This window comes from Hyperoodon ampullatus (assembly GCF_949752795.1).
Source record: "Hyperoodon ampullatus genome assembly, chromosome: 16".
NCBI lineage: Eukaryota > Metazoa > Chordata > Mammalia > Artiodactyla > Ziphiidae > Hyperoodon > Hyperoodon ampullatus.
The window spans coordinates 51,976,051-51,991,753 of record NC_136929.1 but is presented as its reverse complement, the minus strand read 5'-3'; the positions used below and the strand labels follow the sequence as shown (position 1 = coordinate 51,991,753).

General features: G+C 43.8%; 1 protein-coding gene across 1 annotated transcript in view; it reads left to right on the top strand.

The window, feature by feature from the left end:
- LOC307064908 (protocadherin-8-like) overlaps positions 1–15,307 on the top strand; it is a gene marked incomplete at both ends in the record, with an annotated part of 38,607 nt that extends 23,300 nt beyond the window's left edge. Inside the window, 3 exon segments of the mRNA XM_079721618.1 lie at positions 10,884–11,050; positions 11,151–11,342; positions 15,211–15,307. Of these exon segments, the coding sequence (XP_079577744.1) occupies positions 10,884–11,050; positions 11,151–11,342; positions 15,211–15,307 (456 nt within the window).
- Between the last annotated feature and the right edge of the window lie 396 nt (positions 15,308–15,703).

The window sequence follows — 15,703 nt, the reverse complement described above, 5'->3', positions numbered from 1 at the left end:
CCCCAAGCAAGAACTGTGTAGCTGGAGTTGGTCAATCTGCAGAGCTGTGAGATTTAGGAATAAATTACTTTAAGACATTAAGTTATGGGCTGGTCAGTTATACAGTAATAGACAAATGGAACAGAAAATAATACCTAGAAGTAGGATACGATTGAAACAAAACCTTAAAACACGTGGCATCAGCTTTGCGACTCAAAGGTAGGAGGAGCCTGGAAGATCCTCAAAGGAATTGTTGATGCAACTGGAAGGACAGGGAAGGGGCTATTACTAGAGCCTGGAGGAAAGGCAACCCGTGTTACATAGTGGCAGAAAATGTAGGGTAAGTGTTGCCTGGTGTAACATGGACAATAAGAAATGTACCTAATTAAATAGGGAACCTGCATAAGGAGATTTTCAGAAAGAATGTCAAAAGTGCTAATTGGTTATTTTTAGCCAGTTATGATAAAATATTATACAAGAGTGAGAAAGAGAAAGATACTAAGAAGGAACTTTTTCAGTTTCAAGCAGAAATCAGAGAAAATATAAAGGATCCAGAGCTTACTAAGGGTAAAAATAAAACTGTATCTTATTTTCAGCCTCCATAATGCAAAGCTCTCAATATCTATCAGACCTGATCTCAGGATAAAGATTATCTTAAGGGCACAGCTATAGGCACATTGTTAAGATTTCAGAAAGATTTTTTTTTTTTTTTTTTTGCCGTACGCGGGCCTCTCACTGTTGTGGCTTCTCCCGTTGCGGAACACAGGCTCCGGACGCGCAGGCTCAGCGGCCATGGGTCATGGGCCCAGCCGCTCCGCGGCATGTGGGATCTTCCCAGACCGGGGCACGAACCCGTGTCCCCTGCATCGGCAGGCGGACTCTCAACCACTGCGCCACCAGGGAAGCCCCTCAGAAAGATTTAAGGGTGCACTTTATAGACCATTAGCATTAGACAAAAATTTTCTTAGAATCTTAAGGGTGTTATTTCTCAGCTCCCTGACTTTCAGCATAAGCCAGACTGGGGCCTACATCAAAAAGATTTCTGAGTGGAGTTTTGTCTAGTGGAGTGAATCCCACTACTGTTCATAGGAAGCCCAAAGATCTTTAAGAGAATTGTATTGACAGAAGCATCATAAGCTTGGAGTATAATGGATGGACGTAGTTCAAAACGAAGAAAGACTCTGGGTCCCTAATCTTTTGTAGGCGGGAAGCATGCTGAGACTGCTGCTTACTTGCAAACATGGATCATTTCTTGTGCAAAAGAAAGCTTGCAATAATAACCAAGAGAGAGGAGACAAAATTCCAGAGGGTAGAACCAAGAGCCTTAGAAAACCACTCCCAGAACTGAGCCCTAATCAAGGAACTGGCAATATATGCCCAAATGAATTTCAGAATTGCTTTGGACCAGTGACTGCTATGTGACTCTTTTTCCCTTATGTCCCCCACCCTGCCCCTCTGACCCCCACTTTTGAATGACAGTGTCTATCACAGTTATAATACTCTGGTATTATTATTGTATGTTGAGTGTGTGGGGCAGATCATTTGTGTCTTTAGTTCACAGGTCTTCAGATTGAGAAGAGCTGTACTCAGGGGTTGCCCTGAGCATTTGCACTTGCTAAGCCTTATTGACATTTGACCCTGATTTAATACTGCTTTATGCTTGGCTTCTCATCATGGAAAGTTTAGTTCTGTTGCAAAAACTGCCATAAGTGAAAGGATTTCTTAGTACAATTTATTTCCTTTCAAGTTACAAAAGAGTTTAGAAAGAAAAACATTTCATCTTATCACACTCCTTCTTTCTTGAAGCAAGTCTCCAGGGTAATGAAGTAGTTGGTGACTTTGGAGGAAGAGGAATGTGAGCAGGGAGATAATTTGGTGATTCTCTTTATCATTGAAACTGAAACAAAGTATGTGGTTGTATTAATGAAAAGAATGCATCTTAGGCCAAAAAAAAAAAAAAAAAAGCCCCCCAAACCATACTTCTCACAATGTAGAAAAATATTTTCCATTTAAGGAGACAATTTGCCTGAGGAAAATTTGAAGTATTGGAAGGAAGAAAGATAAGTTTAAATTGTATTTTTTGTGGTGATGGGGCTGGTTTGGCGGTGGGAGGGGAGTAGAAACAGGGTAATTTGTTGTAGAATCAGGATTTTATGGCTGGGAGGAAAATTAAATGCCATCATGTCCCCTTCTCTCCCATTTTACTTAAAGAAATGGAAATCCAGAGAGGTTAAGTGGCTTGCTCAGAGTCACACAGCTAGTTATTTACTGAGAAAAAGAGAAAATTAGAAAGAAAACGTAGTTCCTGAACCAATTACCTTTTTATATATATATAATATTGCAGGTACCTCAGTAACTGATTAATTCTAAAAAAACATAAAAAGCCAAACCTGGGAAAATCTCTCCTCCCTGAGGCCTTCCTGCTACTCCTGCATCTGCCCAGATTCCTTCTGTGAGGATCTATCCCCCATCTAAACCCCCCTGCCCCTTATCCAAGCTCTCACAGCTCTGTCAAATGATAGCTGTTTCCTGCTAAATAGAGGATGATCATCGGAGTTTTGGAGGTGGCTTTTATCCCCCCCTGTTTTGAGTAATTGGTATACTTGTTTGTTTTTCTTTAATGTTTTTAAACATTAAATGTGGTAAAATACACATTTACTATCTTAACCATTTTTAAGTGTATGCTGCAGTAGTGTTAAGTACATTCACATTATTGTGCAGCCATCACCACCATCCATCTTCAGAACACTTTGCACCTTGCAAATCTGAAACCCAGTCCCCATTAAACAACTCTCCATTCTCCTTTCCTCCAGCTCCTGGCAACCACCATTCCACTTTCTGTCTTGATGGGTTTGACTATTCAAGCCCCCTCATACAAGTGGAATACAGTCTGTCTTTTCTGTGACTGGCTTATTTCACTTAGTGTCATGTCCTCAAGGTTCATCCACAGTGTAGCACGTGCGAGAATGTCCTTCCTTTTTAGAGTTGAGTAATATTCCATCGTGTGTATACACCACATTTTATTTATCCATTTATCTATTTGATGAACACATGTTTTTTTTCCCACCTGTTCCCTCTTTAATGACCCATTTTGGATGTGCACAGGCAGTTCCAAAGTGCATGTTCAAGGAAAGATTGAAACATTGGTGTTCCATATGTGACCCTCGTGTGACAAAGGAGTAAACCGCATATTAATTTACAAACATCATGCAATAGGATATGTTTTCTTCACAAACTTATTTAGTTGTAGGAGGAGGAAAGGGGCTCACAACTGGTCTGGCACATGATGTTCGAGGCCATAGATGTTTCTTAACATGATAGAATTTATGACAGTTAGAGACAGAAGGCATCTTAAAGGAGATAGGGGAATTTGAGCATTTGGGCATGGACATCAGGAACACCTAGGCTCCGGTTTCTAGGGCTTTATTAGCTGTGTGACCTTGAGCAGATTATTTAAACTCTTGAATGGAATTAAACTCTTCATGGAATTACTGAGGATTAAGTGAGACAATGCAATTAAAGTGGTTAACACAATTCCTTGTACAGAGGGAATGCTCAATAAATTCTAGCCAAGGGATGAATCTCCTCTTTACAGATAAGTGAAGGGAAAGTGACTGGCCTGAGGTCACACAGACAAAACCACAAAGCTGGCATTTGATTTGCTTTTAAAAAAGCATGAGAGGGATTCATTTTTAACAAATACATTTTTTTCTCACTGAAACTTTATTAGTTATTATGAATGTTCACAGAAACTCATGCCAAGAAGAAACATGGCACATATTCTTTTTTCCACTTCTTATTTGTCCTGTCATTTAGTCATTCAAGGAATTCCTTCATTTAATAAATGGTCACTGAGTGCCTGTCATGTACAACCACTGAATGGGCATTGGGGACATCACAGTTTCATGGAGGAGGGGGGTGACTTTGCTAAGAGTCCCAGTGGGGATTAACCTAAGAGAATGTGGGAAGCAACAGGACAGAGAGGTGCAGAACCCTGGGCTTTGGGGCAGGAAGTAGGGAAAACTGGATATGTATAGGGCCAGGCCTCAGGTTGCCCTTTGATTGCATAAAACATTGAAATAAATCTGGCTTCCGCCTTTGAACCTAGTGGGAGAGTAGCCATAAAAACAGTGACTAAGAATATAATTAAAAAGTGCAATGTATGCACCAAGTGGTAGGGGGCGCAGTGGAGAGAATGAGTGATTCTGCCTAGCGGTTTTGGGGGAAGAGTGATGATATGGGGTGGAGGGAGGACTTCATGGAGGGGCTGGCAAATGAGGTACCTTGTAGGCTGAGTGGGATGTCACCAGCCACAGGGGAAGGGAAAGGTGCCCTAGGAAGAAGACCCAGAAGCATGTGAGCACAGGGGTCCAGGTCCCTGGGACACAGGTTATCCACGAGATGCTGGAGATGCAGTGTGGAGGAAGATGATCCTCCCGTGGGGATGTCCCAGACCTTACCTGCTGGTGAGTATAATGGGGTCGCGTTAGCATTTACTGTCTTGATTCTGGGGGCTTTTCACTGCTATCTTATCCTTTAGGATATGCCCAAAGTCTCCCCCAGGTATTTCTGAGCACCTCCTCCCCCCTAGCAAGGCATCTATCTCATCTGGACTCAGGATCAGCTGCTTCCATTTTCTGCTCCGGTGTTCTCATTAAGGTTTCTTGAGTTTTCCACTGCTTACCGTGCCTCCATCAAAACATTCTGCCTAGCTGGGGCACCTCTGCTGGTGACCACACGCAACTCTCAGGGACACAAACATGTCCCATGATCTGTGACTGGGAATGGGGAGTGGGGATAGAGCAGGGTCTTTTCTACTCCATTTCACGTGAGTGTGTGTGTGTGTGTGTGTGTGTGAGAGAGAGAGAGAGAGAGAGAGAGAGAGAGAGAGAGAGAGAGAGAGAGAGAGCTGTCTATGGGGCTATGTTTCTCAAGACCAGAATCTTATAGACTCCCCTGAACACACTTCGGCTTATATCCTAAACTCTCCCCTCATTAGGGCCCATAAAGGGAAGAGACTTGCCGTCTCATTCCCTCCTCTGAATTTATCTCTTCAACTATCACACAGGCACCATTATTAATGCACTGTTTTCTTCCCCTTTCTTTGGTCAATTAAAAAAAATCTTTGAATAAGTATAAATTAATGAAAACAGATACTTGGTGAGTGGGTGTCTGCCTTGTGCCTGTGTGTCTGGTTCTCAACTTTGGTCCAGCAAGCAGCTTTTGAAGGTCTTTCATGGTGTAGCTGAGAAGTTCCTGGCATTTGGGAGATATTCAAGAAACTACTATTGAATTGAACTGACTCTCCTGTAAGGAAGGAAGCCACTAAGGGTGCGTTTGTTTGTTGGCAGGTGAATGGTCTGAAGGAACCTGATGGTTTTAGGAGAAGAGAGTTGCGGCAGGAAGACCAAGTAGGAAGCTGAGGCAGCCATCAGGGTGATACAGGCTTGAGCCAGGGAAGGGACCATAGGGATGAAGTAATGTGGGCAGAGCTGAAAAATAGTGGGGACAGGAGAACTGGTAGAGAACTTAAAGGCTGTATTTACTGTGACTCAAAGAGTAGTTCTTGGAAACATACCCCTCCTCTTGGACAGAAGTTATAGGATGCTAATAATCCTTGTGTCCCATCCTCAACGCCCCCCACCCCCGCCCCTGCTGCAGATCCCCCAGCATCTTTCTCCCTTGGCTCCATTGATCCACATGGGAGAGGACCGAAGAGATGATGACTCTGAAGTTTGTCTTGGGAGAGTTGGGTGGATGGTGATGAGCTGAGCACCATTCGATCCATTTTACATAGAGGTTAAGTGATTTGCCCAAGATCAGTGAACATACTGATAGCGGCGTTATGTGTCCTTATTGTGCTAAAAACTCCAAACCAGAATAGTTTCTACTTCATTACCCCCATGGCCTTTTCGCATTTCATAAAAACTTCTACACACAGAACAGACTCAAATAATTTTCTAAAATGTCATTAAAATTAAGAAGATACTTAAAAGGACATATGAGAAGCCACATTCAACAAGTACAGAAATAAATTAGAGATGAGAAAATATTAAAATACCTGACCTGCGTGGGTATTTGCATAATATTTAAAATTATCTCATCCATTTAGTTCTAGTGTTTGGTGTCAATCTGAAATATGAAAAATGTTCTCACGGAGATGCAGGCAAGCTGAAGGAGGATATCTTAATATACAGTGAAATATAAATTAAAAAGCTCTCTAAAGCTATTAGTAAAAGTACTGAAATACATTAGCAGGTGCATGGGTTCAACTTTGGATGAATGTTCTTTGAAATCGGATTCATCACCAAAATTAATCTGAGAGGCGTCAAATCTGTGCTGGGTTAAACAGGTGACAAATGGGAAGATTTCATTGAAGTTCCAAATTGTAAAAGGATCAGAATGAATAATCCTCTGTCATGAGGAACTTGATCACTTAGGAGTTTAAGGAGCTTACATCTTGAAAGAGAGTAGAAAAGAAATCTGAAATATTTCTGGTGAAAGCAGTAGTCTGGTTATCAGTTGGATTGATTTGGTTTGATAAATAACTTCAAATCAACCACAGATAACCATGAAGATACGTGTCTGCAACTTTCACATGAACGGGGTTTATGTCTTTCAACAGGCTGGTCAATTTATTCTCCTAGAATGGAGTAAGTACAGTATTTTCCTCCCTTGTTATTTTTTTTTAATTGAAGTATAGTTGCTTTACAATGTTGTGTTAGTTTCAGGTGTACAGCACGATGATTCAATAATATATATTTATGTATATATATAGATTCTTTTTCAGATTTTTTCCCTTATAGCTTTATTACAAAATATTGAATATAGCTCCCTGTGCTATATAGTAGGTTCTTGTTGGTTATCTATTTTATATATAGTAGTGTGTATATGTTAATCCCAAACTCCTAATTTATCCCTCCCCTCCCTTTCCCCTTTAGTAACCATACATTTGTTTTTTATGTTTTGTAGATAAGTTCATTTGTATCTTTTTTCTTTCTTTAGATTTCACATATAAGCAAAACCGTATGATATTTGCCTTTCTCTGTCTGGCGTACTTCACTTAGTATGATAATCTCTAAGTCCATCCATGTTGCTGCAAATGGCATTATTTCCATTGTATATAAGTACCGTATCTTCTTTATCCACTCATCTGTTGAACACTTAGGTTGTTTCCATGTCTTGGCTATTGTGAATAGTGCTGCTATGAACATAGGGGTGCATGTATCTTTTTGAATTACAGTTTTCTCCGGATTGGTAGAGCCACTATGGAGAACAGTATGGAGATTCCTTACAAAACTAAAAATAGAGTTACCATGTGATCCTGCGATTCCACCCTTGGGCAATATGTCCAGAGAAAAGTATAATTCAAAAAGATACATGCACCCCAATGTTCATTTCCTCCCTTGTATTTAATTCAGAGCTTCTTGGGGGTGATGCCCTTTAGAAGCACCAATCTTCCTTCATTAGTGGCTTCTATTATGGCTCTTCATTCATATGGACTCACATCCTGAAAACGAGCATAAAGAAAACGGGGGTCGGGGGCAGTGCTGGGAATATTTCAACACTCCACACATACATTTGCTCCAAATACCTCAAATAACATTTTTTCTTAGTCAGAAAGACATATCCCTCGACCCTTTCGCAGGAAGTTTTCCACGTTCCAAGTGACGAGTTTGGGTTTATGTATTAATGGGATGTGTTTGCATCTCTGCATCATAATCTCACGGTTAGGCAGACGGTCCCTGGCACCCTGCTCAATTACGCATGAATAGCAATGGGAAAGGATATGGCTGATGAGTCTTATGAGCTGAGCTTATGATGCTTTTCTGTAAGAACAAAGCCGCGGCTGCTTTTGAGCATGCTACCACCTTAGCCTCACGGCTGCAGTCGGGGGCTGCCTGATGTTTAGCAGCCCTGGGATTGGCATGATCCCCCTGAAACTGAACCTCTGATGAATCGAACAGCTGTAAGAGGACTCAGCAACCTCAAGTCCTCAACTAAGCCTCCAGTCCATCCCCTGTTAGTACCTGTGTCTATAGGAAGAGCTTGGCTATGGGGCCAGCGTATATTTCAGAGTCACTTTGCGTGTGGATCCTTAGTTTTGTCCCGCATCCAAAAATGAAGACTCTTGGAGGCCATCCTATGGAAGGTGGCCTCTAAGTAGGTTGAAAGAGAAAGAAAGAATCTTATATCATTTATACTTTTGAGTACCTAATAGATATCTGATCTATCATATTTCCAAAATAGAATTCTTCATCTTATATTTCTAGTTTTAACAATCTAAATAAAACACTTCAGTGTCAAAAGAAAAAAATAGAATTCTTAATGCCCCCTCCACTGATACTGTTAGTTGTTCCCATGTCAATAATGTGACCACCAACTCCTTAGTTACTGAAGCCAAAAATCTAGATGTTATCCTTAGTTTTAATGATTTCAATCTCCCTGCCAACTTGGATCCTGGAATCTTTAGAGCCTCTGTCTGTGCTTATTATTATTATTATTATTTTAAATTGTTTTTTGGCTGCGTTGGGTCTTCATTGCTGCACGCAGGCTTTCTCTAGTTGCGGTGAGCGGGGGTTACTCTTCGTTGCTGTGCACGGGCTTCTCATTGCAGTGGCTTCTCTTGTTGTGGATCATGGGCCCTAGAGCATGCGGGCTTCAGTAGTTGTGGCATGTGGGCTCAGTAGTTGTGGCGCATGGGCTTAGTTGCTTCGCAGCATGTGGGATCTTCCCAGACCAGGGATCGAACCCGTGTTCCCTGCACTGGCAGGCATATTCTTAACCACTGTGCCACCAGGGAAGCCCCTGTCTGTGCTTTTTCTCACCTTAGGGCTTTGCACCTTCCACGCTTCTCTGGTAGTGCCCAGGCCCTGGAACATTCACCTATATGGAAGCTGAGTGCCAAGCTGTCACTTGGCTCCAGATTCTTCCTTCTTTTTAGGAGACTACTTCTGCCTGTTTTGGGTTTGCAATGAAAACGCACCGCACCCCTCCCCACCCCGCAAGATATCCCTCTGCTTACAAATTAATCACATCACACTCACCTTACTTGGGCTATCAAGTGTATACTCCCATAAAGCACAATGTGTATTAGTCTGCACTTCACCTGTAACATACTCTTGAAAGATAACCTGCATGCACAGGAAGTCTTTGTAAACTGCGAGATATTGTGCAAATGCTGGCTTTTCTTATTGGCTTAATTCCTGAGTCCTAAGACTTCACAGGGACTCCTCGGCCCTTTCATGGTGGGATCAGAGCTTCCCATCTCTCTTCACCCCAAGCGGCTCGACTTTTATCTTTTTTATGTTCTGCTGCTAAAAAGTTTAAAAATCACTGACTTCATCAAACACTTGGCTTATGCATTAATCTCCTTTACAACATCTCTTACAGTTGGTTGTCCAGCCTTTGCTTGAATATGTCCAGTGACAGGGAGCTCATTACTTTAGGAAGTAGCTATTTTAAGACCGTTCTATTCTATTTCAGTTCTGTTCTATTTTTGGAAAGTTTGTTTTGTTGTTCTTGGTTCATAATTCTTTAGGCCAAGAGAGAAGAAATACTAGCTAACGGATTCCACAGTTGGGTCCTGGTTAATTAAGGCTTTCCCCTGTAAAAATTTTTTATGCACGGATAATCATTCTAGGCGTTTTGTTGATTCATGCCCTTATTTTACGCCCTTTCTGAGTAGAGATGAGTGTAGGCATTTTGCCCATACCCAACCCTGCCCCACTTTCACTTTTACATCTTAATAATGAGATATAACCATAAAGTGACTCTGGGTTACCACAAGCAATTCAGCAGGCAATACAGTAGTTTCTCCTTATCCAGGGTATCACTTTCTGTGGTTTCACTTACAGGCAACTGCAGACTGAAAACATTAAGTGGAAAATTCCAGAAATAAACAATTTATAAGTTTTAAGTTGCTGTTCTGAGTAGCATGATGAAATCTCCTGCCATCCACTCATCCCACCTGGGACGTGAACCATCGCTTTGCCCTGCCTGTTAGTCACTTAGTAGCCATCTGGGTTATCAGACTGACGGTCTGTGTTATCCTGGGGCTTGTGTTCTATTTAATAATGGCCCCACTGCACAAGAGTACTGATGCTGGCAATTCAGATATTCTTTTACTGTGCCTAATTTATAAATTAAATTTTAGCATAGGTATGTATGTATAGGAAAAAACATTATATATGTAGAGTTCATTGCTACCGGTGGTTTCAGGCATCCACTGGGGGTCTTGGAATGTATGCCTGGTAGATGCGGGGAGGACTGTGGCTCATAAGATGTGGGACTGAGATAGGGACAGAGAAAGGGACAGGTGTGTATTCTTGAGGTCCTACTCTGTGCTAAGCCATCATATATTTTTTAATATGCAATGCTTACAAAAATCAATCATAGATGTAATTATTTTGAAGCCCAGATACATTAGAAAATGGTATAAAATTCACAGCTAGTAAGTAGTGGAGTTGGGATTTCCAGGACTATCTGATTCTGAAATCTGAGTTCTTTCCTCTGCTCCAGAAGATAATTTCCTTTAATAACTCTGGCCACTACCACCATTGTCATTGTATTGTTATAAAAACACACAGTTTTGCAGTCATTAATGTCTACTTAATTATTTCTCCTGACCTCAGTTTGCTTATCTGCAAAATGGGGATAATAATCATAGCTTTATCACAGGGTAGTTATGAGTAAAAAGGCAATTACAAGTTATGCACTTGGTGTCTGCCTGGCACATAGTTAGTAAGCATGGGCTATATGGTCACTTTTGATTGTTATTGTTATTCCATGCCAGGCCCTTCCCTGAGTCAATTAGGGAGCACAAGGGCATTCACACATGCATAGCCGAATGAAGAACTAAAGGAAAAAACTTGTGTGTGTTAGAATGTTAAATCCCTTTTAAGTCTAGGAGCCTGGCTGATATGTCGGATCGTGAAGCCAAGGGGCAGGGTGCAGCCATGGTGGTAGGGGCCGTGAAGGTGGTTGAGGGGGAACACTCTAGTTGCTTCCAGACTAAGAAGGACCCTGGAGGGTGCACATATCCTGCCTTCAACTCTCCAGACACGTGGATGTAAGCGGGGGGCAGCCCACTTGATAGGCATGCCAGGCTGGTTCAAAGGCATCACCATAACTCTGGTTCTATCCGCTCTCTATTCGTGACCTCCTAATAGGGGAAACAAATCCACTGAACCAAGTAAGATTAAGCTGCAAACCCTGGCTCGGGATGCTCGTCAGGCAGCCGTCTCCCTGCTGGTTTCACAGATTGTGGTGTTGAATCCCAAGCCCAGGCTGTCCCACCGCCCAGGCCACCAAGCACCACACACTCCTCTAATGTATCACAATTACCGAGACAGCTGCACTAAGTAACTTTCCACGGATCTGCTCTGAAAACATTCAGCGTGTTCAATAGCCCTCAAAATTTGTCATTTGGAACCTGCAGTGAGGTGGTATGGTGGTGCTCATCCTGAGCTGTGGCAGAATAAATACAGTCACCTCACGAGATTGTATGTTTCCTTTGAAGTGGAGCTCATGTAAAAGAGTTGGGTTCTTTCAGCTTTGATTATATCTCAATTTAGCACAGTGAAAGGGAAGGAAGGGAACTTGCAAAGACAGCACAGGTGCGAGAGGCTGTAGAGCTGGATCATGTACATCGCCCAGAAGCAGGCGTGTGCTTTGTTGAGAATGTTATTTTGCATTTGCAAAGCAAGGATCTGCCCAGGCATCCTGAGAGGGCCCCGTACGTGAATTGCCCATTAGCACTGCTGGGGGTGCTGGGCGAGGTGCCCAGTGTCAAACACGGCTGGTGACAGAGTGGGGAATGTCGCTAATCTCTGGGGACACCCTTAGTAGGACTGAAACACCCCTCACTTGTCTCTCGTGAGTGGAGCTTTGGAGGCCAGGCTGCTGGAAAGAAGCACTAATTACTTACCCAGAATACAATCCAGAAGCTAACCCAGATCTGCAAAATGCCTTCTGTTATTATCAAGAGCACTGCTTCTCAAATCCCAGCTTTTGCACCTCAGAAAGAGGTGAAAATGAGATGGGAGGGAGGTGGCAGCTCTGGGGGCTCCGGGCACTGCTTCCTTGGAAGCCATTCATCCCTCCTCTGGGGAAGGCATATCAGCGCTTCTCTTTCAGGTGATAGATAAGGACAGGGAACTAATGACAGCCCCGTTCTCTCTGAAAGGCCCACACTCCAGTTAAAGAGAAGGCTGTGAATGAAGGTGAACCAAGCACTAATGGGCAGGGAGGAATTGTTGAACAGAGCCCGGGAAGAGGCTGAGTGTCTGTAGGTTCCTCTAAGGAAAGCAGAGTTCTCTCCTGCTTACTCAGGTGCCAGCAGTGGGTTCCTTAGTCTCAGTGGCTGTTTTGCCCTTTGAAGGCACCCTGGTTGGTTTATCACACAGGATAGTAGCAACTTCACCCCGTGGGTTGGGTTGCCCTTTCTTGGGGCAGGGGAGAAGGGTTGCTGACATACCAGAACTTATTCCAGCCTCCTTTGGGACAGGCGTTAGGTCAGCAGTAACTAGAAAACCACTAAAGTCATCCACCTTCTGATCGCCATCTTCCTTCGCAGCTGAGCTCCCGGATATTCCCTCCATTCAGGGGCCTGGACTCTTTCCTCCCCAAAGATGCCCTGCTTTTGTTTTTTTAACATCTTTATTGGAGTATAATTGCTTTACAATGATGTGTTAGTTTCTGCTTTATAACAAAGTGAATCAGCTGTACCTATACATATATCCCCATATCCCCTCCCTCCTGCGTCTCCCTCCCACCCTCCCTATCCCACCCCTCTAGGTGGTCACAAAGCACCGAGCTGATCTCCCTGTGCTATGCGGCTGCTTCCCGCTAGCTATCTATTTTACATTTGGTAGTATATATATGTCCATGCCACTCTCTCACTTCGTCCCAGCTTACCCTTGCCCCTCCCCATGTCCTCAAGTCTGTTCTCTACATCTGCGTCTTTATTCCTGTGATGCCCTGCTTTTGAAACACTCCAGGCTATTTCATGTCTCCTGCTTTAGCTTGTGTGGTTCTATCTGTCAGCAGGCAGAAGACTTCCTCCCCTCCCTACCTGAGCATCCTGCAGGGCATGGCTCAGCTGTCGTCTCTGTGAGTCCACACCCAATCCCACAGGCACACTAAGTCGTGGAAGCGTTTCCGTGGTGCTTTGAGCTTACCTGGATTGTGTTGCCTTTCACATGTGCTCACGTTATCTATTCACCTGTCTGTCTGCTCTATTACCTTGTTAATTCCTCTAGAGAAGGACCTGGGTCTTATTTATTGTTGCATCCTCAGGGCCTCCAGATGGTAGACACCCACTGAAAGTTTTGGGAAAGAAGAAATGCACAGTCGCTTCTGCACTGGGTATGAGTCCTGGCTGTTCTCCTAGCATGCTGTGTATCTTTAATTAAGATATAATGTGTCACCCTTCCTGCTTCTCATCTGTTAGGAAGAAACGGGTGTGAGAACGGTACAGACCTACCTTAGGGGACCTTGTAAGAATTAGCAAATTCGAGACTTATGCAAATGTCCCTCTCGATGGCTGCCAGACCTTGAGACGAAGCTGAGCTTGTGATTGGGAGGCATCCGGCTGCTTCAGTCCACTTAGGAGCAGATAATCAAATGCACAGTCTCTCTGACAGATGCTGATCACAGACACCATTAAAAAAGAAATGGTCATAATAGCAGGTGACAAAGAGAGAGGCAAGCCTTCTGAGTGGCAAGTTAGTACCGCGAGGAAAACTACAAAGCCACAGAGGCCTTGCCCGGAAGGCATGGCCAACTGCTACCCTTGGCTGTGGGCGGGAGCAGCTGGGAAAGAGAGGGCTTATGCAGGCAATCATTTACATTTTATTAAAAATAATTGGAGAAGTTTACAGACATTTCTTGCCAACACGCAACTGTCAGGCATGGGTGGAAAAGAAGCCTTCTCCCAAATTGTGAAAGATTCTAATGTCGTGGCAAAAAAGTCTGGAGTCTGATGATTAAATGTGGAGAGCTGTCATCTCGGCATTATATTAAAATAACTCGCCTCCAGCAAGTGCGCGGTATTTCTTGCTTTAAATCTGTCATTTTTCGGGAGGCCATTGCTCCGGTTGGCTGCACCGGTGGCTTTGTAGCCATGGCGGTTTAACAGCAACTGGGACATTCAGAGGCTTTCTGGGGGCAGGGAGGGGGCTGATGCTTGGGGCGGGGGCTCATTCACTGCTGCTTGGCTGCAGCAAGCCATCTGCAGACCTCTTTCCCCGTGACTTAGTGGGGCTCTCCGGCATCCGAAAGCTTAAGCAGAACACAGGCAGACACATTATTTTCAGCAGTGGTCCTCAGACAGCGATGTCAGGCTGCAGGCAGAATGAATTGCATTTGTTTATGAAATCTGTTGCCTAATTGGACGATCAGTGCCTCATTTCAGCCTCCAGTCATGATACTTTTAATGATGTCCACGCTGTGCTGCTTTTCCATGCAAACCGTGCAGGGGGCAGAACAATGGAGAAAGCTTCCATTGGCGGAAGGGAAGGGCGATGCTGGGTTAGGGACGCATCTGTCTCTGCTCCGTCTGTTAAATGCAGCAGATGGATCTCTGCATGTGTCTCTTCCCTCTTGCTTTTGCTTATGAGGCCGTTTAGCCTCCTTCCCTAGTCAAATGTTTTCTGGGGATCCCAGGGTAGGCCCTCCTCTCTTCTGCTTCCCTGACTCCTGCATATCATAGAGCGGACAAGCTCCCCAACTCTTGAAATGTTCATGATATTAACACTTCAGTTGGTAACACCCTTTGGCTTTTGGAAGCACATTCACATCTAAATCCTCCATGTCCCTGACAGAAGAGAGCAGAGTGACTCAAGGGCAGTGGTGGTGTATATTTGCCAGGCTTCATGGTTGGCAAGGCCTGTCGACGCACATTGTGGCTGAGTATTTTTTTTTTTCTGAGTTTGGTTTTGATCCTTATCATGGTTAGCCCCATAACACAGGTGAGAAGAGTAAGGCGGAGGAGACAGCATGGTCAGTTACTAAGAGCGTAGGGTTTGGGCTCACGTTCGTTCTGTGGCTTATTTCTGTGTGACCTTGGACCAGCTCCTTAACCTGTCAGAGCTTTGATTTCTTCCATAAAATAGAAGCAATCATTACTTCCTCAGAGGTTCTTGCGGGGATCAAATGCGATTGGGCATAAGTAAAGCATTTAGCACAGAGGCTGTTTAACAGCTATTATTATTAGTGATGGTATTACAGAAATCAAGATGATGAGGATTGGCTGACGGCCTGCTTCCTGGAGAGCCTCGTTCTCACCACTTTCTTCCCCGCCCTGGCTGTCTTTCCAAATGCCTAAGGAATGTGCAGATTTTCCACCTTTCAGCAATTCCAGAGACAGCCTGCAAGGATATAAAAAGCAAGTGAAGAGCCTGCAGAAACGCAGGTGCAGTTTGGGGTCCCTCTGCTAAAAGTGCAGCTTTTCTTCAAAGCCCTTAAATGTCACCTCGCCTCGCTCGGCCCGGCTGGAAACGCCCGCACCATTGCCTCTTCTGCCCAGGGGTGACGTCGCCGGAGTCATCTGAGTCTGAAAGAGGGATTCACCTTGACCTTCCTCTTTCCCAGAAGAAGACGCGACACAAATGAGGCCATCAAAAGCAGCACGGTTCCTCCCCCTCGGCATGTCTCAAAGCCCTCACTCTGAACCCCATCGATCAGCCATAAAACACAAAATCAACAGAGTTCTGCTTTTCTA